This window comes from Hippoglossus stenolepis, chromosome 23 (genome assembly GCF_022539355.2).
Source record: "Hippoglossus stenolepis isolate QCI-W04-F060 chromosome 23, HSTE1.2, whole genome shotgun sequence".
Taxonomy (NCBI): Eukaryota; Metazoa; Chordata; class Actinopteri; order Pleuronectiformes; family Pleuronectidae; genus Hippoglossus; species Hippoglossus stenolepis.
Window position 1 is genome coordinate 3,903,138 of NC_061505.1, and position 25,717 is coordinate 3,928,854.

Sequence of the window (25,717 nt, forward strand, 5' to 3'; positions counted from 1 at the left end):
TATTTTGATGCCAACAAAGTGCGACATAAATTTATCCTTTTACATTTTTTTACGTCGATGTGATTTTCCTAATTTGTTTGTAAATATTTCATTTATTGAACGAAGAAAGTTGTAAAGTTCGTCCGCACATCGTAACGAAACAGGCAGAGCTTGAGGTTTGGTGACAACTTGTTAATTTCACAAAAGAAAACTGTGACAAAATGTATGAATGTATGAAAGTGGGCAGCTCGTGAGCTCGTGTTGTGCGACTCCACACAACCATGATTAACGACTCCCAGTGACTGAGCTCGTGTGATGAACAACTGAGGTGAGAGCTCTGTAATGAAGTCGACTCACCAGCTCTTCAATTATCTATTACTCTGCCGCCACACACGTCCTGATCCTACGTGTTTGAAACCAGTGACGCCGACGTCTCCTTCTCACGCTGACTGAAAACAGATAAAACATACAAATTCATCTGAGCAGCTTGTTTAGGTTTTATTAACGAACGTCGGAGAAGAGATGGTTTTCGGGTATCGTCCAATCAGAGAGCTGACTGACTTTATATGAAGAAGATCAGTGATTGATGATTATTGAATCTTCTGTGTTGGATTCTGCTTCATTCTGCTGTTTACCTGAAGTAAATGCACGATGTCTCATGTTGTTTACGTCGGCAGCTCAGATCATGAGAGAGAAGATAAATCAGGCTTGAGTTTGACTGATGAACTGATCCGTGCAGACGTGTGTGAAGGAAACAGCTTCATTCAGCAAACTGAGCATCGGTTAGACAAAGTGACAAACTGTCAGTCAGTGTAATGAGTCGACTCTGACTCATGTTCACACTCACAACAGGAAACATCTTTATTCCTTCGCTGTTTCAGCCTCGGAGCGTCTCAGCTCTTCTCCGTCAGCCCCGGGCCAAACTCCACAGGATAACAAACACGTTAAACACTTTGTTTTCCTCTGAACCCAGAGTGTCTCTCACCTCCTCCATCGACCCAGGAGTTCCTCCACAAACCATGGGCTGGTTCTCTGAACAGTCAGACCAGTTTAAAGGATCAGACCAGTGTTCTTCATATCGTATCCTGCTTAGCAGCCGCCCTGTGTCCTCATGCAGGGGAGCAGTGAGTCACCGTTTCCGAGGTGAACACTTCATTGACTGAAAGATAGATTTTCATTAGGACCAAATGTTCTGCCAGAAATTAAGCTTTTCCTTTAACTTGGTGGAAACAGAAAAAATCTTTTCATCTTTCTTCATGAGATGAAAAGTTGTGAACACAATATCTCAACAAAGCCTCAAGGAACAGCTCTTCTGCTCGGACTACAAGGAGTGAAAGAGTCCTGAGACTTTTTTAACTCTTCTCCAGTTCAACAGTTCAGCCTGCGACTGTCAGTCAGTTCCAAATCGTTCCCACTCGCTCGGGGTGAGAAGTGGGAATGAAAGAGGAAACATTCTCCATATTCACTCAACCATCCAACTCACCTTAATCAAGCTGTCTGTCAGTTTCATTTCTCTTGACAAAGTTACAGTGGAAGAAATATACTAATTAAGAAAAGAAAAGAAAGTTGAATAAAACCAAGTTTAGTAAAAACCAATAAAAACACAAACAATGAACAAAACGCTCAGTGTGAAAACAGCTCATGTTTATTGATGAGTCATATTTAAGTGCACTGTACTGCCCTTTCACAATAAAAGCTCCTGGGTTCACTCCAACACTCTGATGTGAAGAGAATCCACCAGCCGCTCGCTGTGGGCCACAATTTACATCAAGCAGTCAAGTGTGAGTGTCGCAAGAAGCCTGCTTCACATCCACTCAGTGTATGTGTGTGTCTGCATGTGTGAAAATGTTGCGTGTCCTAAGAAGCAGGATATTGCATGTTGACTTTGAGTGTAAGAGCATGGTCCACATGACAATGTGTGTGTGAGGAGAGAGAGAGAGAGAGAGAGAGAGAGAGAGAGAGAGAGAGAGAGAGAGAGAGAGAGAGAGAGAGAGAGAGAGATAATTGAACCTCCAAGTATTTTCAGATAATTGCATATTTCGAAGTGAAATCCTCCTCAGCCCCATTGTCTTCCCCCCATTCCCCTTCTTACTCCTTCAGCTCCTCTCTTTCCCTCTCATCTCTCCATTCACCTTCCTCTCTTTTCCACTTGTCATTTTTCTTCCTCTCTTAATAATCACTTCCTCCCACTTTCCCTGATCTGTCTCTCCCCCTCTTCCTCCTCCTCCATCCCTCCTCTCCTTTTACGCACGGTGCGTAAAGCGCCTCACTCCGTGTCCAGAGCGCACAGACAGAGGAGCAGGAGATTGTTACAAACTGTCTCTGAGTCCAAGGACGTTTCGTTAACGGGACACATGCACGAATCTACTGGCGGGTCGCGCTCATCCAAAGTGACAGCGGCGTGCACGTGAGCGGGATTGTTGTCATCGTGCCGCCGGGAAACGTGAGGGAGAAGCGGCTGCTCGGAGAGAGGACGCTCCGCCGGGACACGGACCAGGATGGGGATTTAAACTCGCAACTGCCTCAACAGAAACGACGTATTTATCCTTATTGTTATTTTTCTCTCATGCATCCGGGAGCCGCGTGACCGTCCCCGTGGTGTGTGTGTCCGGTGTGCGCGGGAGACGGAGCAAGGGGAACCGGGGTCTGCGAGCGCCGCCGCCGGGAGCCGTGCTGACCGAGGACCGGGTCCTGAGAGCCGGACGCACAGGTCAGTGTGTCAGACACGCACACACATGCACACACATGCATTCCCACACGCGTGCAGACATGCATGCACACACGAGGTGACAATCACGCACAAGCAGATAGATACACGTGCGCAAATCATTGGGAACCGAGTCATCACTTACACGTGCGTGCATGCATGAGAACACGCGCACAGTGGCTGACACGCGGGCACGCTGAGGTCTAGTAGTGCACGAGCTCGCGTGCGTGTGAAAAAAAAGGCACGAGTTTGGTTCAATTTAAAAACAGTTTTATTAAATGTAATGATTTTTTTAAAGAGGTTTTACCGAAAGATGATGGATGGATGATAGATGGATGATTGATTAATGGACAGATAGACAGGACACTTTAATTGAAAGGGAAATTGAAGCCAAATCACACAAACAAACATCAGGAAACCCAATTTTAAATCTTAATTAGAACTTTTAAAGCCTTAATTGATTTTATTGGTTAAACCAGTTATATAATTTTACATTAGTTGTATTGCTGTGTTACTGTTGAATGTGTGGATGTATTGTAAAGATGATTTTGAACAGATCTGCTCACATGCTCAATAATCAGATTTGTGTTTTACTCAACTGTCGCTTAAAATTAACTTAAAACTCCATCAAAAAAATCCAAATGTGCAGATGCGTGTTTCTTTTTCCACTGAGGAGAGAACGCTGTTTAAATATTGAAGTATAATTTCCAGCAGAAAAACTCAGATCTCCAAACTTCTACTTAGATGATCATCATCGTCTTCTTCTTCTACGACTTTTAAAACATCCCCGGTAAAGAACCATTGACCTTTTAACTTACGGAGACGACGTGAAGGAGAGAGAGAACAACTTCCTGGACCAGGACATTTATTTTCAGTCTATCTCAGAACAATAGAGGAATCGCACCAGAGGTCAACTGAGGAGCAGTGTTTCCCTCTGAGCTGACAGCTGGTGACCCACTTCCAATCATTTACCACCCTGGACACATTTTAATATCGTCTCTCGTCCAGCGCTGCTCATTGTCCTCGTGACTCCAGGGCAGGACGCTGCGGGACGTCACAGGAAACCAAGGAACTGGTGCCGTCTATGTTGCTGATTTGTTGAATCCAGGAAATACTGAGTAGTCACTGATCGTCTTTATATACAGTCACTGATCCTCTTTATATAGTCACTGATCGTCTTTATATACAGTCACTGATCAGTCACTGATCGTCTTTATATACAGTCACTGATCGCTTATATAGTCACTGATCGTCTTTATGTACAGTCACTGATCGTCTTTATATACAGTCGCTGATCATCTTTATATAGAATCACTGATCTTCTTTATATACCTGCACTGATCATATAAACAGTCTATGGTTAAAATGATGGTGATCGTTACAGCTGCTGTTTAACTTGAACACAAATGAAAAAAGATGATAAAAGATTTATAGTTTTACTATTTCGGCTCCAGATTGTGACCAATCAGACGCGTGCCAGGTGAGTGGGCGGCGTCCCAGTGTGCAGGACCCGCCGCCTCCTTCTCTCAGCAGTCGCCTGAAAGCGCAGAGCGTTTCCATTTACACGCTTACATAATCACAAAAGCCTGAAGACCCCCTGCTGCTTCTACGCCTTGCCACAGATCGCCGCTTAGTGGCCCCCCCACTGTGACATGTATGTGGGTTTTCTACATATGCGCAAAAACACACAAGGATTCAGTTTGTAGAAACGACGCCAAACCAGTAATCAGCTGTTCTCTCTGTTTCCCTGTTCTATCTCTACCTCTCTCTCCCTTCTAATGAGTGTGCAGATGTTGGGCAATTACAAACACAGGGTTCCGCGTGAGCTGCTTAAATCCACACACGCACACACGCACACACACACACACACACACACACACACACACACACACACACACTGATCTAATGGCTGCTGGCAGCTCAGCTTCATCACACAACTTTTCGCCTTGAGGCAGAAAGTGTTCGGTTTTATCTCCACCCTCCATCCTTTCAGTCAACCTGAAGGCCCACCTCCTGGGGTGAGGAGATAAGGAAGGAGGGAACAGGTAGGGAAAGAGACAAAGGAGAGGAGGATATAGGGAAATCAAGGAGAAGTTAGGAAAGAGAAGAAGGAGATAGGGAAGGAATGAGGGGGAAGGGAGAGAGATTTGGAGGAAAGGGGAAGAAGAGAGGTAGGAGGAGGGGGTGAGGAAGAAAGAAAGGAGGCGACAGGTAAAGACAGGGACAATGAAGGAGAAGAGGATGAAGAGAAAAGGAGGAAGTACAGGACAGGGAGTAGAGGGAAAGAATGGGGTGTTGAAGGAAAGGAAGAGAAAAGGAAGGAAAAGAGTTGGTAAAAATGGACTCTCTCCCTCTCTCTCTCTCTCTTTCTCTGTGTCTGCCAGTCTGTTGCCATGTCTCTCGCCCCTCCATCATCCACCCCCATATCTCTCCCTCGCTTTCTGTGGCTCTGCCTTCAACTGTCGACAGCACGTGTCCTGTTTCCTCTGAATGAATGAACACACACACACACAGTGATTTCCGTTCTGCTTCGCCGCCTCTGGCGACTGTAAAGGTTTCATGGGAGGAGACGAGTCCTGCTGTGATTTAAAGGGGAAAAAATCAAGGAAACCAGATGAAGAAAAAAAAAAGTGCTGAACGTTGCATTTTTTAAAATCACAGTTCGATACGAGTGTGATGCCTTCGAGGTCCGGACGTCACACCGTAAATAACAGTCCTAACGTTCTCATTCAACTGGGGACATTTCTGAAAAATAAGACCTTTGTCCTTGTCAGTTTCTGTCCCCGCCTGATAGCAACCAGCGGCGTGTCGAGAGGGCGTCATGACCACAGAGACAGAAAACCATAGAAACAGAAAACCACTGCATAGAGATGCACAACAACCAAAAAGACACAAAACCCACCAAAAAAAGACAGAAAATATCCAGCTGTTGTGGTTGAAAATACATTTTTCTTACCCGGCCTCCCTCTGTTCTCTTCTCGTGTTCATTGCTGTGTTAGTGTGGAGTGAACGGAGGCCGACGACGGTTTGTGTGACCAGCAGAGTTGTGTGTTTCCACTGTGCTGCAGTTCACGGTGTAACGTCCGTTTACACGTTAATTTGCTTCATGCGCGAATCAGAGTGACGATCTAAGAGTTCGGTATCGGGCTCAGGACCCGGTTCGCTTGTTCTCGTCCTGCTCAGTGTCCTGTTCACACGTTTGTTTCCTAAAGTTCGTTTTCACTCGACCCTTCATCAGCGGCTTGGTTTGGTTCCCCCCCCGCCCCCCCGGCAGGAATATTTGTTCCGCTCTCACCTCTGGACTCATGTTGAGACCATCTCAATGATGAATGTCGTCTCCAGAGGCAGCACCGAGTCTTTAGGCAACACCGCTGACTGAGTGTGTGTCTCACCGCCAAGGACTGGGCATTTCTCAAAACTAGTCTATATGTTTCTACAGGGTGAGGACATTTTAGAGAAGTGAAGATGTTTGGAAAAGTGGGGACATTTTTCTTAGAAAGACAGATTTAAGGTGGTGGGGGGGGGGACTCTTTAGAATAAGTTTTCACATTGATTTTGTCAGTGCAGAAGCTTGTTATTGTGAAGTAAAGACCTTTTGTGTGTTTGTTTTGAAATGAGAACATATGCAAATATTGACATTTGTGTAAAGGAGACGTTTTGGCACTACAAGGTCACTTTTGCTCATTTTAAACCAAATTTAAATTTCGTGACATTTTAAGAAGTGAGAACAATTGTTAGGAAGAGGAGACACTTCCTGGACGTGAGTTATTTGTAAAAACCTGAGGACACAGTGGGAATATAAGGACATTTTGGGTTAGAGAGGAAAGTTTTCTGGAAAAGTGAAGACGTGTTGAATTAAGGAAATGTTGGGGGAGTAAGGACTTTGTAGGATTGTCCGGAACCTCTTCTCAAAAGTTGGGACATTTTTGGAAATTACAGATACTACAGGAACTTTTTGGGGTAGTCAGGACATTCTGGGAAAGTTGTGGCAATTTGGGGAAATTGACATTCCAGTCGTGTGAAAGGAAGACGGGACATTTCCTGGGAAGTGCCACATCCGTGAAGCCTGGGGACATATTGAGTTTATGAGGACATTGAGGGCTAGTGAGGACATTTTATTGGAAAATTCTAGAAAGGACATTTTTGTGGGACCGTAATAACTTTGTAGACCTTTTGAAAACCAAGGACATTTTGGAAAATTCTGAAACTTTGTGCTAGTGAGGACATTTTTGGGGAGTCGGGGACATTTGTGTGTGGAAACTGCAACAGTCGCTTCCTTCCATAAATAATTTCCTGCGTTGTATAATCTGTTACAGAGAACACACTGTGTGTTCATGCATCACTCGATGTGCAGTTATATCAAAATGCTTCATTACATGATGTAGCTTCATGTTGTCTGTACGCTGCTCTGTGATTGGACGATGTGTGCGTCCTGCTCGTTGAATCGGGAAAGGACTCGAGGTCGACGGCTTCATTGAAGGGTCACGTTTAAAACTGAACGTCATGTCCGCTCGTTATGTCACAGCACACCTTTTACTCACGCAACATTTATCCCTCGCTAGTCTTCTCATTTATTCATTTTTTATTCTTTATTTTTCTTTCTTTCATGTCTTTCTTCATCCCTCTCTCCCTCTGATCTTGTTGAATTTTTCTTTCTTCTTACTTCTTACCAAACAGGTGTGAACTTGAATATGTGGACAGGTCTGTCCAAAAGAAATGTTTCTTTACGTCTCTGTACACTACACATCCTCTGTTCCGTAGTCCGCTTGCTGATTTCTATTAATCCTCTCAAACGTTCCCCTCTCTGTCTCTCTTCTCTCTCTCTCTCTCTCTCTCTCTCTCTCTCTCTCTCTCTCTCTCTCTCTCTCTCTCTCTCTCTCTCTCTCTCTCTCTCTCTCTCTCTCTCTCTCTCTCTGTCTCTCTCTGTCTCTGTCTCTCTCTCTGTCTCTCTCTGTGTCTCTGTGTCTCTGTCTCTCTCTCTCTCTCTCCCTCTCTCCCTATCAGGGGAATTAATTAAAGCTGACATTTTTATTGAGGTTACAGTCGAGTTGGTTGGAACATTCAGCCATAAAATACCATGTTCATCCGCCTTATCAACAACCTATTACCACACACACGGGCACACACACACACAATATTAGCCATATGGCCACTGGCTTCTTCCGTGTGTATTAAGCAGAAAGATATTGACTCATTATGATGCTTCTGGAAGTCACTCATCGTTATTTTTTATCTCTCAGAGCTACATGTAATCACAACTCACCCACTAGAACAAATACAACTCACTCATGGTATTTTCCAGCTGGCAGAGGTTTCAGATAAAGGATTGATGAGTTCTGAGGTAAATGTGTGTGTGTGTGTCTGCGTGTTGTCTTTTGAATGACAGGAAGTATTTTTATTCTCTCCGCACACGTGTGTCTCTCTCTCTCTCGCTCGCTCGCTCTCTCTCTGATGCTGAAAGAGGAAATGTGCCACAGGTCTATGAGGAACATGTGACATGTGCTCGCAGCCGTTCACGCTGACGTCACAGCTGAGGACTGAAGTGATGGGAACCGTTTGGATTGTGACATAATCGATCTGGTTTTATTTTAATGAGCAGCTCCCCGTTTGTTGTGTCGATTAAACAAAGACTCGTGAACACACAAACACACACACACACACACAACAGGGCCTGAATGGTTTATCAGTCCACTGAATTTATCGGTGCAGTTGTGGTCGTACAGCGAGGTCCCACCAACGACGACGTTTTTATACTTGCTGATATTTTATGCGATCAGTTTATTGTCCGCTGAGTTTGACGGATTCTTGGTGGCAGGTAGCGCTGACATTTACATCCTCCAGCTGGTCTCACTCACCCCCTCACCCCTGTCCTCCCCCGCTTCATTTAATTTACTTCAGTCCATCTCAGTTTTATTGCCTTGATAAATCCCAGGTACACGCAGGAGGCCTGGAGGTGAGGCGGACCGAGTTCGTTTAATCTGCTCACACAGTCTGTTTGCACACAGTTCAGTCATTTCCCCTTTTTCTCTTCCCTTCTTTTCCTCCCCTCTTCCCTTCCCTCCCTCCTCGCTCTCTTTCCTTGTATTTCCCCTCCTCTTTCGTCGCCTCCCTTCATCTCTTCTTTTCTTTAAAGTCCTTGTAGCACTCCTCACGCTCGTCCTGCTGCTTCAATCACATGAATTTTCTCCAGAAAGCTTTTGTCTCTGTCGCTTGAATTTAAATTTCTTTATGTATAAAACATTTTTGCTTCCGTTAAATTTTATTTGCACTTTGAATATTTTCCCTAAAGGCTGTGGATCATTTTTTAAAGGTGTAATGTTTTGAAGTCCAGCATCGGAAGCATGTGTTTCCCTGCATCAGAAGCAGTGTAATACCTTCACGTTTCGTGCTATGTTCAAATCCAAACAACAGATGTTTGCGCAGATGTCACATTTTGAAAAACTCCGATTCACATTCAGTTCACCCACACAGTTTAGGCATAAGAGCATCTGTTGTGACATCGTGAACAACAAAAAAAGGCTTTTGTTCAAATCTTCACAGTGGAAAACATTTATCAGTCTGATGATTTTTCACATATTCTCCATGTTCTCAATCCTGTCACGCAGCTTTAATATGTAAACATCCTCTGACAGTTTCTTTTTTCAAACTGACAAATCATTTTTATTTTAGCAAGTGAAAAAACTCAGAGCTCCTCGTTCACTTTATCTCTGCATCGATTAAAACCCTGAAATGTGAGACGTGCTCTCGTATTTACGGAAATCCACTCGCTCTCTCTCTCTCTTTCTCTCTCTCCCTCTCCATTTAGCTGTGCATCACCCTCCACTGATTTATTCATCACTCCATTTTCTCACATCCCCGTCACTTGCAGCGCCTCTATTTCGGTCCTCGTCCCAGGTGAGCGTGAGCAGAAAGAGGCAAAGTTTTCGCTGAATGTTGGATGTCACGTTTCAGGTGTTTGAACGTTTCGTGTCACTTGTCTGAAACTGTTCAAGGACTCGAGGAGGAACTAAAGGTGAAGTTCCTCCTGAAATCAGCTGATCGGCTTCAGCTCTCAGGTCGGAGTTACAGCCACATGTTTGGTCTCGGGGGGAATCGCTGTAACAGATGAATTTGCTCCAATGCAAATTGAAAATGTAAATTTGTGCTCTTCGTCAGTGTCGGTGCAGAAATAGATGCTCTTGCGTCAGCAGCATCCGACCTCGTGTTACCCGGCTGAGCAGGAGCGTGAGCGGCTGCACCGCACAGATACAGTGTGTGGGATCAGGAGACATCAAACTCCTGCACTTTTCGTCCAGTTTGTCCTCGAATTGTTCTTTAACCAGATTCCAGTGTTTGTCTGAGAGCGAGCAGATCGTCCGTCCACCTGTAATCATCTGTCCGACACTAATCCTCCTGCTGTCCAGCCTCAAAGCTGTCGGCTTTCACCGGCTCCGTCCAATCAGAGCGAGAAATCCACCTGGACGAAGCTGCAGACTGGAGATACTGTCCAGAAAAGACGAGTCCATATTTACGTCTCGTGACTGATGTCCTTTTCGTTCGCCATTTTGTTTAGTATAACAGAATTTTATTCAACTTTATTATAACAGAACTTTAACTTTATTAATATAGTACTTTAACTTCTTTCTAATATAACTGTTTAGTAACTGACTTTATTATAACACTACTTTGATTAACTTATGATTTCCGAGCCTTTATTAGACTTTATTTTAACAGTATTTTAATTAAAATCTTTTCAATGTTCCATCAGTGATTTCAACATTTCTTTTTAATCTTTTTACTTTCAAACACAAATATTTAATCTCTTGATTATCACTTGAAACGTTTATAACAGAAACCAGTTTATCTCCTCCAAACTAACCAAACATTTTAGATTTAAAGTTAAAGTGAAATATTTCAGGCCCAGCTGCTGTTTGTGCGACTTTGCCCTTCACATATTGTTTGTTCTTCTAAAACCATCGACCTCTGATATTATCTTTCGATCAGTAAATCCCTGCAGTGTTTTTCTCAATCTTTTCCATTAAAGCTGCTATTTTTTACTTGTTGACATTAAAAAATGTCTTGTTTTCTTTAATGTGTTTAATTTGACTTTGAGTTTTTCTCTCAGCGACCTGCGGCAGCGTCGTGACCTTTATCGCAGACAGTGAAAACATGATCGTAAACGTTCAGGCGGCACAAAACCTTTTTGGTGACAAACCAGACGTGAATAAAAGCTGTACTCGGATTCTGTAATCCAGCGTCCATCCTGCCTGGTGGTAGCGACGCAGGGTTTCTGGTGAGCCGATGTTTTTCCTGCTGACAAAGTGATGAACAATGCTGAGTTTCATTCACGATCAATTCTTAATCAGCAGAGTTGTGTTGCTGTTCAAAGTTTAACGAGCCGCTGGGATTCGCCGGGACGCTGAGAGCAATATGCCCCCCCGCTCACCACAGCGTTGCCCACTTCCTCTATCTGTTCGCCATCGTCCCTTCCACCGCCGCGCTCCCTGAAGAATTCAAACTCCAGGCGTCAATGTTTCTCTTACTAATCGATCATCTGGGCAGAATTTTACATCTCGTGCCCAAAGCTTCAAGAGAATAAAAAAACAAAAACAGTTTGATGTTTTATTCATCATCAGTGGATTGATACAAACAGGTGATGCAATAATTAAAAGCTTTATTCATACAGCGCTGCAGCAGTTCATACAGTTTGAGGCGTAAATTAAAAGTTTTGGGGTCTGACCTGAAAATACTTGACAGCCATTAGTCTGTGTGTGATTTTTTTTTTTTTAATGTGTGGAGCTTTTAAACCGTGCGTTTCAACTGACACGACAATGATCGGAAGAAGCCCAGTGGATGATCTAAATATTTAATCACTTTTATTCTCTCCACTCTATGATTTGTCTTAATAATTAACACCCTGTAGGTGAGTGAGCTGCTTATTTAAAGGAAATAATATCTCTATCTTTATTTTTGTTGTTTATCAGAATCACGGCATCGGTCAAAATGAAACAAAGTCCTGCTCGATATTTTTCCTCACATCTTGAGGTCTGAGCTCCTCTTCGTCAGTTGTTCAGGTTGAAGTGTTTTCCTCTGACTCTTGGCGTGTTGCCTTCAGGGCCGCTGCTCTCTCTCTCTCTCATTAGATGTACCGCTGCTCGCTCGCTCGCCCTCTCTCCCCGGTGCATTCGGCTCCTCAAGCAGGTCACAAAAGATCAGCCAAGATGATGATTTAGCGATATTCAATCCAGACACGATGACGTGGACGCTGCCGTGTTCTGTCGCTCTGAGACAGATTTATCGTGCTGAGGAGGTCAGAGGTCAGGTTCCTCTTCAAGGTGAGGGAGTAATGTGATTAAATGATCGTACGTTCACTGAGGATTTATATGATTTACCCTTCGACACAGAGTTCAGAGTCTTCGCCGGTAGCGTTTGGTGGCGTCAGGAAAAGAGACTTTTATTTGACCATGTGCAGGATTTAAGAAAAGATAAACGATTTTATTAATCCAGAAGCAAAGTGTTGCTCCAGATTACAGTATCAACAATATGTAATAAAGTACAGAGAATAAAACAGTACAATATTAACATCTAATCCAAAACAGTAAAGTAAAAATACAAAAAAGTATGTATAATATGTATTATAATTGAAGTAAAAATTGAAAGAGTTATGGAGAACCAGTAACAAAAGTAATGAAGTAGCTTCTACAGTCAGATTTATACAGAATAAAAACTATAAAAATATTAAAAACACGTCTATATTGATAAAAACAACATTAAGTGGATCTGTCGTTAATCTCATGAATTTAAAACGAGGAAATGCCAGAGGCAGGAAAACAAAAAGATAAAGATCCAATTATAAAACGCTGAAAGAGAAAAGATGTTTTGAAGTAAATAAATCTAGTGATAAAAAAAAATTGGTTTTGAAAAAGGAAAAACATCCAGAGGAAATAAAAAGTAATAAAAACAGAACCAGTAAAACAAACTAATACAGTATAGATAAATAAAATACAAGCAAGAGCCAGAATAAAAATATAAGAATGATATTGATACCCTTCTATTCAAAATGATTAAAACTAAGGTCGTCAGCTTGTTGTTGTTCATGTGGTTTTTAGGTCAAACTGTAAAATTGGGAGAATTTTAAATTCTGAAACATCTTCACAGAGATGAAACGACTCTTGGTGTTTATCGTCTTCTTTCCGTCTCTGCTCCTTCGTCCTGGGACTTCCTGTTTGAGCTGCCGGGTCCTGAAGTGGACGTGTGACCTGACGATCGCTCTTATCTCTCTGAAGCCACATTTCATTTGTTGAAAGGCTCATGTGGGACTCTTTGTGTTTCACTGCTGTGATTGGTTCCCTCTGATCTGGGACGACAGAAATGGAATTGGTGACGCTCGCTGATCCCTGGACGAGCTGCTGCCGTCCCGCTCTGAGACGGCCCGAGGTCCGAGGGGTCGGCGGACACGTCCCTGCTGTCGTCTCCACACTCCAGCTGCTCAGTCATTGTCCCCCTGTGACAGGAAATCTTAGAAAATCCGACCTTGAAGGTTTTGTTGGCCTGGATTTTGGATTTGACTCGGGCCATTTTGTTTTCCCGCTCCTCAGTGGAAGTGAATGGCCGCTCCTCCTGGCTCGCTGCGACTTCCTGTGTTGGAGCGCCGCGGGGCTGCAGCGTGACGGAGCTGTTGTCGCCTTCGCCTCTTTTCTCCTTGATCCAGTTCCTGTTAGAGCGCGTTGCAGACGGATCAGGAACGTTTGAAGCTGCGCTGCTGGTCGACTGAGGGCAGGGGGGGTGCTCACTTCGGCCTGAGGCATTATGTTTTTCGGGTTGTCCGTCCGACCCATTCCCGTGAAACACGATATCTCAAGAAGGTCACTGTGTCCTCACAAAGCACGTTTCTGCCTCGTCAATGAGATTTCTCTGGAACGCCGTGAGGGAATTGTTTCACATTTGGCACAAACATTCACTTGAACTTGGTTTTCAGTTTGGTAGCCAAAGGTCAAAGTCAAGGTCACGGTGGCCTCACAAAGTATGTGAACATGATAGTTTAAGATCAGCTTGAGGGAATGTCTTCAAATCTGGTACAAACTTTCACTTGGACTCAAAGATGAACTGATACAGATCTTGGTGCTGGACACATTTTCTTGAAATATCGTCGGTATTTCAGCTTGATCCTCGAACATTTGTACAAACTTTTAGGAAAATCCTTGATTCACTAAAACAAAAACAGGATTGATCAGGTCCCAGTGACCTTTGACTTATGTACTGGTCTCATCTTTTGATATTGTGTTCACAAGAAGACGGACAATTTATTCAATTTCAAAGTGATCCAGTGATATTTGTCTGTACATGTATTTCTACGCTGCTAAAATCTAATTCAGCATAATTTCAATGTCCCAAAATTTAAACAACTACAGAGTAAAGAGCTGTCTCCATGGTGATATTATGTTGCAGTGGGTTTCCACATTGTCAGACTGAGTTGGAGGATAAATGAGGAGTGTCACCTTCCTGTAAAACTGGAGGATTATTCTGAGGAATGAAAGGATCCTCAGCTCAGCTCCTCTAATCAGCGTCACGCTCGTTTCCACTCTACGGATCTCACTTCTGAGAAATGTTGAAAAGTGCAGCGAGGCTCGTTCCAGGGGAGAGAACAGGATTCCTGCGTCTCAGAGAGAAACGTTGAGAGTTGAGAATAAAGGCGACTGCGTGAGGAACCGTTAATTAACCTCAGTTTGTGTTTGGGTCACTTGGTTTTGCAGCACCCTCTACTTGCAAGGGAGTAACTGCAAGGCAAATAAGATTACTTTGAACTTTATTTATTTGTTGTATTTTCTTTGAAGCCTGTCTGATGAATGTGATGTTGGCTGGGTAACGTTCGGGCAGCTTCTGCGTGTGAACGGTGTCATCACTGTCTATGGTCCTATGTTGCTCTGACACGTTACTGGTCATGTTTGTTGTCGTGTAAGATTTGATTTAATATGAGGTTATAGTATAGAAACCTTGTCTTGTCTCTGCTCTCCGCGCTTTGTTCGTAGACGTGTTGACGTGAAAAAGGCGGCAAGCGGCGTGAACACTTCTGATCATTCCGGAGAGTGAGTTTGCCATCTTGCCATGTTGTGTTTCTCTTCTGGCGAGCGCGAGTTGGCACCGTGGCTGATCCTGTCAGCGCCGTGCGGGAGCAGGAGGGCGGCAAAACGCCCTGTGGCAACATGCTCAGTGAATCAGCTCAGTGGAGTGTGTGTGTTTATTCCCACCAGAGTTTAGGGCACCGAGAGGTTGCAGTTGTGTTCGTAATGTTTGTAAGTGCTTCGTCGGGGTGTGTGTGAGTGTGTTTCGGTGTTTGTATTCCAGTGCTAATACCCCCTGAGGACGCCGGTTGACTGGCCGACATTGCAGAGCTGTGAAATGGAGAGGCCACAGCTGTTTGTGTGTGTGTGTGTGTGTGTGTGTGTAACTGTGACACAGCTGGTGTTGTGTTCTCCCACCTGTGAACCGCAGAGTTTAAATTGTGAGTCTGCCGTGTGACGCACAGCTGGATGTGGGACACAGAAAACTGAGGCTACAACCAAACGTGTTGATTTGACAAATTACGTTTTTCAAAAGAAAAAACATCTCAGTTTCTGTTCGTCCAGAATAAAACGCAGCCTGAGAGTTTTCAAACTAAAACGGATCCAGCAGCGTTTCCAGGCGTGTCCCTAACACCTTCCGACACGTAGTCCATGTGGATGTAGCCTGAGTTTCTTAGAGCAACTTTACATGGGTATGTATGTTATGAGAAAATCTAATGCGGATTAGTGGAGGCTTTTATTGTGGAGGGGACATGTTTATGCCTCAAAAACTGTTGTTTAAAATATATTTTAAACTAAACTCTAAAAAAGCTGTATAGAATTTCTTCTGTTTCCTGTTTTGTGCTGCACTCCGTCTCCGCTCCCTCTGCTCTTTTTAACGTCTCTATATTTGACAACAAGTTACGGAAACAAATTTGAACGTGTCAACATTTTCATTTGTTTGGATCTTTATTTAATTTCATGCATGAATGTGTTAATTAGCGGAGAAGCTTGTGTCACACAGTGAAGCAGCGTGGGGCAGTGACCCTGTTTACGTTTTTATATAAGACCATGTTTTTCACAGTATGCAGGGAAATACATGTGCGGTTAAAAATATTCTGTTTGTGTTTATTTACGTGGAATGTGTTATTTTTGACATGTGGGAACATTGTGTATGTTGAAGGTGCAGAGAGAATGAGGGCAGGAGACGTTCAGTGCAAATAGAAAAGATGCATCAAAGCAACAAAAGTGTTGTTTTCACAAATTAGAATAAATTAAGAAGGAAGGTAAATATGTAAGAACGAAAGAAAAAGGGCAGCAGTCGCGTTGTGGCTTTTACGATCTTGTTTTGGGTCTTGCGATCGCGTTGGGGTTCAGCCACCGTATCATGAAACTGATCCGGTGCACTCTCATCTTTTTTTAAATGAAGCTGGTGATAAACGAGCGTCTCCGTATCAGACTGTTCCTAAAACTCATTTATCGTTTGTCTTTTCTCGGGATTCTCTGAAAATTACTTTCTGCTCGTGCAGTTCTTTTTTAAGAACACTTTGTGGTCGCTCACATTAAAGAGACAAAGTGCTGGAGTAGTTTTCGCAGCAGAACTTCTCTGCAGCTCAGACTTCCTCTCGCCTACGTGATCTGAGTCAAAGCTCCGAAAATGTTCTCTTCTTCCTTTCGGAGTATTTGCAGCCGGAGGGTTTGAGACCACTGGGAGCTGCCCAGAACAACCACCATCTGCTGCTGCACATCACCCGAGCTCCAGGATAAAGTCCACAGCCCGATAACTGCTGTTCCTAAAGCCGCTGAACAGAGTTTTTAAACTTAATTAACTGATCTTATCCTCGTCTCAAGCTCCTGATCTTAAATTTAACGAAAACTGGACAAATTTATTTTGTGTTATCTCCGGCTGCTTTATTTCATCTGCTCTTCTTTTGGTAGTTGAGCTTAGTCACAAAAAAATAGACCTCCTGGAATTTTTATGATGAGTAAACAATATATATATATATTTGATACTGATCATTTCAGTTGCAACATGACTAGAAAACATTTTGTTCAGTGATTTGTTTTTTGAGTTCTGTGCTGCAGAGAATCTGATGATATTATTTTTTGTTCTGCTCATAATCCAGTTTACTTTCTAGGTTAAAGGATTAAGAGTAAACCATTAAAACAGGTAGATTTCTGAAGGAGTGACCTGAAATAACCTTTCATTTAAAACAAGCTCGTACCTCCAACAAGAGTCATTTAAACTGATCAAACTGCACCAAATCAGACACACTCATAAATATCAGTCCTCAAAGTGTAGTTGTTTTTTCCCAGTAATCATTTGAAAGACACAACATGAAGCACAGAGTTTTATTGACGCACACGTCGGCTGCAGCGGACGCTCGGAGGTTAAGTGGGTGTTTGATGGAGTGATAGATGGAGCGTTGCTAACAGAGAGTAACATCAGGGATCTGCAGCATCGACCACTGCTCTAAATCACCTGTCAGACGCTCGACTGCTGTTCTCTAAAAGGTCTTAATTCATCACATGGACACAAGCATGAATGATCCTGTGATGTGTCTGCAATCTCTGTGTCTCCGTCTTTAACCAGTGCCCAGTTAAGGACGGAGACCTTGAATCTGTCCGTCCTGCCTCTTGTGTTGTGGATGTTCTGGATGTTTATGTTCCTCCTCCTCACCTGTTGCTTATCTGTCTCTCTGTCGTCTCACAGGCTGTGTGAGAGATTGTGTGCGTGTGTGTGTGCATGTGTGTGCGTGTCTGTAAAATGCCTCTGACGGACGAACGCGTATGATTGGATATGGAGGCCATCAGCGTAGCCAACGACTCACTGGACGAGCTCCACTTCCTGCCCACGTCTGACGATGACCTCGGCAACGTCGGTTACCGTGACTACGACCCAGATGCCAGCGCCGTCCCGCCGGTGCTGCCGTCGCTGGTGTCCGAGGCAGTGAATTTTCCAGAGGACCCCATCAGGCTGCTGAGTGTGCAGGTAGAGGCTGACATGTCAATCAAAGCCAGAGCGCTGGTTTGTGATTGGCCCATGATGTGGCATGTGGGTGTATATATGTATGTATATATGTATATATATGTATATATATTTATATATGTATAGGATAAAGAGAGCAGTTGATGCTCCTCTGAGCTGTGACACATGAAAGAACATAAACAAACCGACTGCAGAGATGTCGATCTGCTGCCTTAGCATCAGAATATACTTGCTGTTAACTACGCGTATGACAGATGGTCGCTTCACGTATGCTACGTAGGTCGTGCACGTCCTCATAAGTTAACATGACGCAAGATGCAATACCAACATAAAGGTCGGGGCGAGTTTTAAATGATCTTAAAAGTTAAAATGTGCAGATCCACTTCGCTCACAGAAAGAATTCCTCTATTTCATGAATTATTCTCTGAAGAATCTGTGAAAAAGTCCAGTTTCACAATCTTGAAGAAAGAGATAAAAACAAACAAACAGACGGACGGAGGTGATGATGTCAGCTCCTTGGTGGAGTCAGTAAACACAGAGTGACACTGAGGCTGATGGGAAAATGTTACAGGTATTTGATCACAAACAAAAGTATTTAAACTAAAGTTTTGACCCGATTGTGTCACTGGAAGAAAAATCATCTGTAAGACACAGAAAGAAAAGAATAAAGGAACAACACATGCACATCTACACACACACACAAGCACACACATATCCACACACATCTACACAGACACCGACACACACATCTACAGTACATAAACACAACTACTGACATTATGATGACACATTTACAGTGATGACACTAATATGACCCGGTACGTACCAGATACGGTGACAGATGTTTACAGCTGTTCTTGTTTGTTTGTTTGTTTGTTTGTTTGTTTGTTTACAGGTGGTGTTGATCCTGGCCTACAGCACCATCATCGTGCTGGGGGTTCTGGGTAACTCTCTGGTTATCTACGTCATCTACCGCTTCAAGACGCTCCGCACCGTCACTAACTTCTTCATCGCTAACCTGGCTGTCGGTATGTTCACACACACGTTGTGCTGTTTCTAATCCGATGCTGTCGGAGTCAGCGCAGCCGGGAGATGCTCTCTGACATCTCAAGATGGTGACGTGTGTGTGTGTGTGTGTGTGTGTGTGTGTGTGTGTGTGTGTGTGTGTGTGTGTGTGTGTGTGTGTGTGTCGTGCGTTTGTTTGTGTACCGTCTGTAGATTGTCGACATGGATGACTCAGACATCTGTCAGTTGTTATGTGCTCATCCTCTGTGATGTCTGGGATTTGTCTGCTTCTTTGTGGCTCAGACACAAACACAGGAAATCAGACGCTTATTGTTCGCGTGTTTGATTCTCACATGTCTTTATTTTTACGACATGTTAAATGTGATCGTGTGAGCACATGAATAGATTTCTCAGCGAGGACAGAGAAGAAACACTTAAAGACCTTTTTAAAAAGGATCCCTAGGGGCATCTTCATGATGTACATGTTAATCTCCTTTTTTATTTACTAACAAGGATGATACAGACCTTTGAGAGCCAAAAAGAGCGAGAGAGGAAAGGCAAGGGTGACTTGTGATGATTTTTAAAGATATAAATGTTTTTCTATCCAGCTTCTTTTATGCACATTTAAGCGGATCAGTAATGATGTGTGACGACCTCAACTTTCACCCCGAACAGCCCCGAGAATTGAGATACCAACAACAGAAGCCACGAACGACACTAAACCATCATCCACTCAGCACTGTGACACAAATAATCTTTTCTCAGAGTAACGACGTGACGTCACCTCAGCACTGCGTGTTTCTTATGAGACAGTGGATCTGCTTTGCTTCAGGGCAGGTGCTCAAATCAACACCTAACGAAAGGTATTCATTTAAAATGTTAAAAGTGAGAAGTTCAATCAAAGCATGCTGAACGCAGCTACGTGCAATTAACAAACGGGTAAAATGATCACAGTGTGATAAATAAATTTAATTAAGATGAAAACAACTCAACAGGAGAATCATTAAACACCTCATCAGCAAACAAACTGACAAATAAGAGACACAAACAATGAGAAGTAATGGGGTGTGAAGAGGTGCAGGGCTCTGTGGGAGGGAAATTACTGCTGCTGCCTGAAGCACATTCATTTCAATCATAACCCTTCACACTGAAACAAAACCAAGTGTAGCAGCAAATATGTTTGAGCAAATAAACAAGCATGGATGGACGTGGGAGAGGATCAGACTTCAGCACCTCGGAGAATGACGGGATCGGACCTTAGTACCACGGACAGAGACGAGATCTGACTTCAGAACCATGGACAGAGACAAGATCTGACTTCAGAACCATGGACAGAGACAAGATATGACTTCAGCACCACGGAGAGGGACGGGATCGGACTTCAGAACCATGGAGAGAGACAAGATCGGACTTCAGAACCATGGACAGAGACAAGATCTGACTTCAGCACCACGGAGAGGGATGGGATTGGACTTCAGAACCATGGAGAGGGACGGGACTGTACCTCAGCACCGCGGACAGAGACAAGATCTGACTTCAGAACCATGGAGAGGGACGGGATCGGACTTCAGCACCATGGAGAGAGACGGGATCGGACTTCAGAACCATGGAGAGAGACAAGATCGGACTCCAGAACCATGGACAGAGACAAGATCAGACTTCAGCACCACGGACAGAGACAAGATCAGACTTCAGAACCATGGACAGAGACATGATCGGACCTCAGCACCACGGACAGAGACATGATCGGACCTCAGCACCACGGACAGAGATAAGATCTGACTTCAGAACCATGGAGAGAGTCATGAATCAGCTGCACATTAACAAACGTTGGTTTTCACATCAGCAGGAACGTAGCACAGCTCTGACACGTCTGCAGAGCGTCGACAGTAAAGAGTCACAGCTCGTATCAGTGAAATAAAAACAACGTAACAACAACAATGTGTGAAGCGTCGCATCGGTCGACTCACTTTGTTTCATGTGAATCCCTCCAGACACAATCCGTCACTAACAATGAAAACGACCATGTAGGGACGTCAAGTCAAGTCAGTTCACATTTTCATTATACAGCCCAATGTCACGGATCATAAGTTCCCCTCGGGGGTCGTCAGAGCGCAGGACACAGACGAGGAGTCACAGTCAGGACGAAGACGACCTCGTGTTTTTCAATTTGAATCTAAAATTAAGAAAACAAAACTTTTGTTTTGTGTATGTTCATCACCTCGATAAAAGCTAGAAACGATCCCCTGAAGTTTTGTACATAATGAATTCTCTTCACCGTGACTCAGCGACCTTCAGGCCGTCGCTCCGTCCACGAGGATCCAAATTAAAATTCACCTCCTGGTTCGTTTGCTTCCTTCTGCAGCTGTTAGCCAATAAGGAAACGTGTGTGTGTGTAGGTGTAGCCTGGAGTGTTGGTTGTTCTGGAAAGTGTAAGTGTTGTGAGAAAACTGTAATTAATATTGACACACACACACACACACACACACACACACACACTGATCCCTTGTGTAAAACATAATGAACTTCGTTTTCTTTTCGCCCTCTTGAGTTTTCAGAAGTTTGATTCTGAGTGTTTCTGTCGCTTTAACATCCAGGATGTGACAATGAGCCGTCACATATTCATTTAACCCTCAAGCTAATCACATTTAAATCTAATTAAAATATATGTGTGGCTTTTCATATTTTGTACATTTCTTTAATATATTTTGTATTTTATGAGTTGCGTCTCTCAGGATATGTTGCATCACTACAATTTTATTGTTTGATTTGATGAAGGGAAACGACGCAATATAATACAAGGTAATTGAGATTATATAATCGTAATAAAACAATGGCGGCTACATACCAGTTTTTGTCCTTGTGGGTAGCATTGCTTTGTCTTAATAGCTGCTAGTTAGTGGTTACACTGTCTTATTGAACAGATTCAGCTCTTAGTTCTTATTCAAGCTCTGAAGCTTCACTGTAAAACTGGAACTGAGAGGACACTCTCTCCGCCTGTAACTGTCTCCTCCTGATATTCTAATGTAAATGTATCTATAAGGAGAACGCACCTCAGAGACGTTAGCATATATAAACATCGTCTGCTTGAGAGCAGATTCCATGAAAGCGATTCTCCTGCGGCCGAAGCTCTGAATGTAAAGATTGAGAGAGAGAGTGTGATTGATGTAATGTGAAATGTGCAGGGATGTAGAACGATAGCGCCCAGAAGGTTGTCGGTTCAATTCCCCCGGATATAAAAAGGAGCAGAGATCGTGTTATAAACAGTTGACTCATTCGGCCGATCCTTGTGATAATTATTATTTCTCTCAGTCTGTCTTTTGTGTCAGAGGTCTTCTTCTCCTCTGACCAGAAGTTCTTCAGTTAACTGTCGAAACCTCACGATTAATGTTTTTCAGAGGAACGACCTCATCTCTTTTCCTCTCACAGTTTTATCTTCCTCATGCCCCCCCACCCTTCTCTCTCTCTTTCTTTGGCTTGCGGCGTCCCAGGAAGCAGAACGCCACGATTTGTGAATCCAAATGTCGTCACTCCTAACTAAACCCTATCTGCTTTTTTACCTTTTTCTGTCACAATGACCTCGGAGTTACATCATCTCTAACTGATCGGCTTAGACGGTTACAGTCTGCCTCCCCTACCAGGACACCAGCGCCCCCAGGTGGTCACACCTAACGGGAGGATTCCTTTACAGCGGCTGCAGCTCTGACACATCGACCAAACGCCGATCAATCGGAGCAGCAGGCGGCTCGATCACAGTAGGGTTAGATTCCAAAGCTGCTTTCAGACTTTGAACTTGTACACGCTCCTGAGGGGCTGCATGTGAGCCCACAGATGTCCCAGTGGGAGTAAAAGCTCCTCAGAATGCCCATTGTGAGAAAACAGCAGGAAGCTTTTAGGTATTTTCATCTTCCTCCTCTGTGACGATAGATTCTGACAGTTAGCGACCGGAGCACAGGGATCTACACCGTCACGTTCATCGGTTGAATCCGCAGGCGTAGACGAAGGTGGCGGCGAGAAGTCGTCCTCGACAGAGAGCGGGCTGTCGTTACAACGCTCCATGTTGAGCTGCTGGTTACTGTCGACTGCCACAAGAGGGCATGAGGCACATTCAGAGCTATTGGCTGCTGTAAACACCAATCAACATCCAGGACAGTTCTGAAAAATGCTTCTTGAGCTGCAGCTTCTCTGTTCTGAATTTGTTTACTCGTAGAAAGAAGAAAGTTAAACATCATCGTAGGAGCGGAGGATGATGTGGACGTCCGTGTTTGTGCACGTTGATGATCCCAGACATTTATCTGCAGATGTTGATTAAACTGATCATGTGACCTGCTGTGTGTCGGCAGCTGTCGGAGCAGATGGCGTCTCTCTCTCTCTCTCTCTCTCTCTTTGATGACTCACCAGTTGTTTCGACGGCAGCAGCTGCTGTGACTCACTGGTTCATTCGTCTTATTTAAAAACAGGATGTGTTTCAACATCACGGATTAATGGTTTTAAATAATCTGTTTTAATAGGACACCAAGTACATTAACACTAGTACCAGCAGGGGGCGCTGTGGACAGGAAACTGCCAACAGGTGAAATTTAAGCGCTGTACAAATGTTTTGATTAACGAACGTGTTTCACATCAGTCAACTAAGTTTTTATTGTATGATTTTTTTTTTGGGGACGATTGTGATTTTAGACTTTTCTTCATGAGGTTTTATTTGTGTTTATATTTCTTAAAAATAGAAGTGTGACTTGTTGGAAAATGTTCTCTTCATGTTTTATTTACTCTTGTTTGTCGGTTGTTGCTTTACTTCCTGTCTCTGTCAGTTGCTCCTGGTCTCTTCAGCCAATCAGTGTTCAGCGTAATTAAACCCTTTGTTGGTTCAGTTTGTTTTTCTGTTTGTACATTTATGTTTATGCGTCTGTGAAAGACAATAAATGTGTTGGACTTCAGTCTGAATGAAGAATTTGTTTGTGTGTCCGTCTCCTGCAGCCGACCTCCTGGTCAACACGCTGTGCCTCCCCTTCACCCTCGTCTACACGCTGCAGGAAGAGTGGAAGCTCGGCAGCACCCTCTGCTTCCTGGTGCCCTACGCCCAGGGGCTCGCCGTGCACGTCTCCACGGTGACGCTCAACGTCATCGCCCTGGACCGACACAGGTGAGTGTGGGATTCAAAGCTAAAAACTGTTTTTCTAAACTTTAGTGAAGGAAACAAGATAAAAAAAATTATTATTGTGTACGTGGGTAATTATAAGGATTTGCTGAGGCTGTCCACGATGAATGGAAGTTAATGCAATGTCCTGAAAAGGATAGCAGAACAAACCTGTGTGTGTTGTGTGTTTCAGGTGTATCGTGTACCACCTGGAGACCAGGATGCGTAAGGACGTGTGTTACGGCGTGATAGCGTTGACGTGGGTGCTGAGCGCCGTGCTGGCCAGTCCGCTGGCCATCTTCAGAGAGTACAGCCACTTCACTGTGGAGCCTGGACACAGCATACCGGTACACACACACACACACTCTCACACACACACACACACACACACACACACACACACACACACACACCTGTAACACCATGTTTCACTATCAAACACTTTAGTCCTATCTCTTCCTCATATGTGGCTTTGATCTTCCTGCTCGGTCCTCGCTGCCCCTCGTACCCCTCCTCTCTTCTCCATCTCTTTCATCTTTCTCTCTTTCCATCCCTCTCTCCTTTCATCCCTCGCCCTTCTATCCTCCCTGTCTTTCTGTTCTTCTCCTCCCTCCTGCTTTATTCATGTCCTTTCATTCGCTGCAGAAACTTCGTCCTCCACAGAAACTGTTTCAATCTGTAACTGAATCCAATTAAATATATTCAGTCCGAAGATCAGAAATAAACGAAACTAACATTCTTTTTTAATCATCTTGAATCAAACCTAATGTTTTATCTCAGAAAAACTCAACTGAATCTAAACTGAATTAAAGCTCCCAACAAATATTTTGGGGGCAGTGCAACAAGCTCTAAACACAAACTCACTTAAACCTTAAGATACTAAATAAAATATTATATAAATTAGACCTAAACAAAGTTAATCTCTTTGAATAAGTTGAATTAAAATTATATTTAAAATGTGTGTCTGTTTCATCCCAGGTGTGCACGGAGAAGTGGCCCGGTAAAAGCACCGACGGCACTGTCTACAGCATCTCCATGGTGATCCTGCAGTACTTCCTGCCGCTGTCCATCATCTCCTTCGCCTACGCCCGCATCTGGTCCAAACTGCGCGGCCACGTCAGCCCGGCGGAGGCCTGCAACAACAGCACGGCTAGCTCAGACCGCCACCGCCGACGCCGCAAGACCACCAAGATGCTGGTGACCATGGTGGTGGTGTTCGCCGTCAGCTGGCTGCCTTTCCACGCCTTCCAGCTGGCCACCGACTTCTACAGCACGGTGCTGGACATGCGTGACTACCGCCTGCTCTACACCGTCTTCCACGTGATCGCCATGTGCTCCACCTTCGCCAACCCGCTGCTGTACGGCTGGATGAACCGCAACTACCGCGCCGCCTTCCTCGCCGTCTTCAAGTGTCACAGGGGAGGGGAGCGAGGGAGGGGCGGCCGGCTGGACAGCATTCACCCTGTCGGGGGAGCGGGGGGAGGAGGAGGAGGGAGGGCAAAGAAGATAGTGCTGGAGACCCAGGATGTCGTGTCGACCCACCTGAGCGCCACCGACGTGTGAGCGGCGGAGGGAGGGGGGGGGTGATGGAGGAGAGGACGGAGATGACAAGACGGCGATAAAGAGATTACAGAGGCAGGAAGGAGAAGAGAAAATCATCGTCAGGAAATCTATTGTTCCCCCGACGACAATAGATACGAGAAGAAGACGAGATTCCACACGGCGACAGAAAGAGAAGGATAAAGATGTAGGAGAAAATAGAAACGACAGAGTGAGAGGAGGACGACGGGGGATTAAAGAGGTTCTGGAATCCGAAGGTGTATATGAGCAGGGATTAGACAAAGAATGACAGAAGAACAGAATGAGTCAAGTTCTGCTCG

At 44.2% G+C, this 25,717-nt stretch overlaps 1 protein-coding gene across 1 annotated transcript; it reads left to right on the top strand.

The window, feature by feature from the left end:
* The first annotated feature begins 1,832 nt into the window (after positions 1–1,832).
* npy2rl (neuropeptide Y receptor Y2, like) lies at positions 1,833–25,400 on the top strand. The gene is made up of 6 exons (XM_035149513.2): positions 1,833–2,689; positions 17,420–17,698; positions 18,591–18,723; positions 23,678–23,843; positions 24,031–24,184; positions 24,816–25,400. Exons 2-6 carry the CDS (start codon positions 17,507–17,509, stop codon positions 25,398–25,400), a joined length of 1,230 nt encoding a protein of 409 aa, XP_035005404.1. The 5' UTR covers positions 1,833–2,689; positions 17,420–17,506.
* The last annotated feature ends 317 nt before the right edge of the window (positions 25,401–25,717 follow it).

Coding starts and splice junctions, on each gene's coding strand:
- npy2rl (XM_035149513.2), top strand. CDS start 17,507: ATGGAGGCCATCAGCGTAGCCAACGACTCACTGGACGAGCTCCACTTC. Junction 17,699..18,590: donor TCAGGCTGCTGAGTGTGCAG/GTAGAGGCTGAC, acceptor GTTTGTTTACAG/GTGGTGTTGATCCTGGCCTA. Junction 23,844..24,030: donor ATCGCCCTGGACCGACACAG/GTGAGTGTGGGA, acceptor TGTGTGTTTCAG/GTGTATCGTGTACCACCTGG.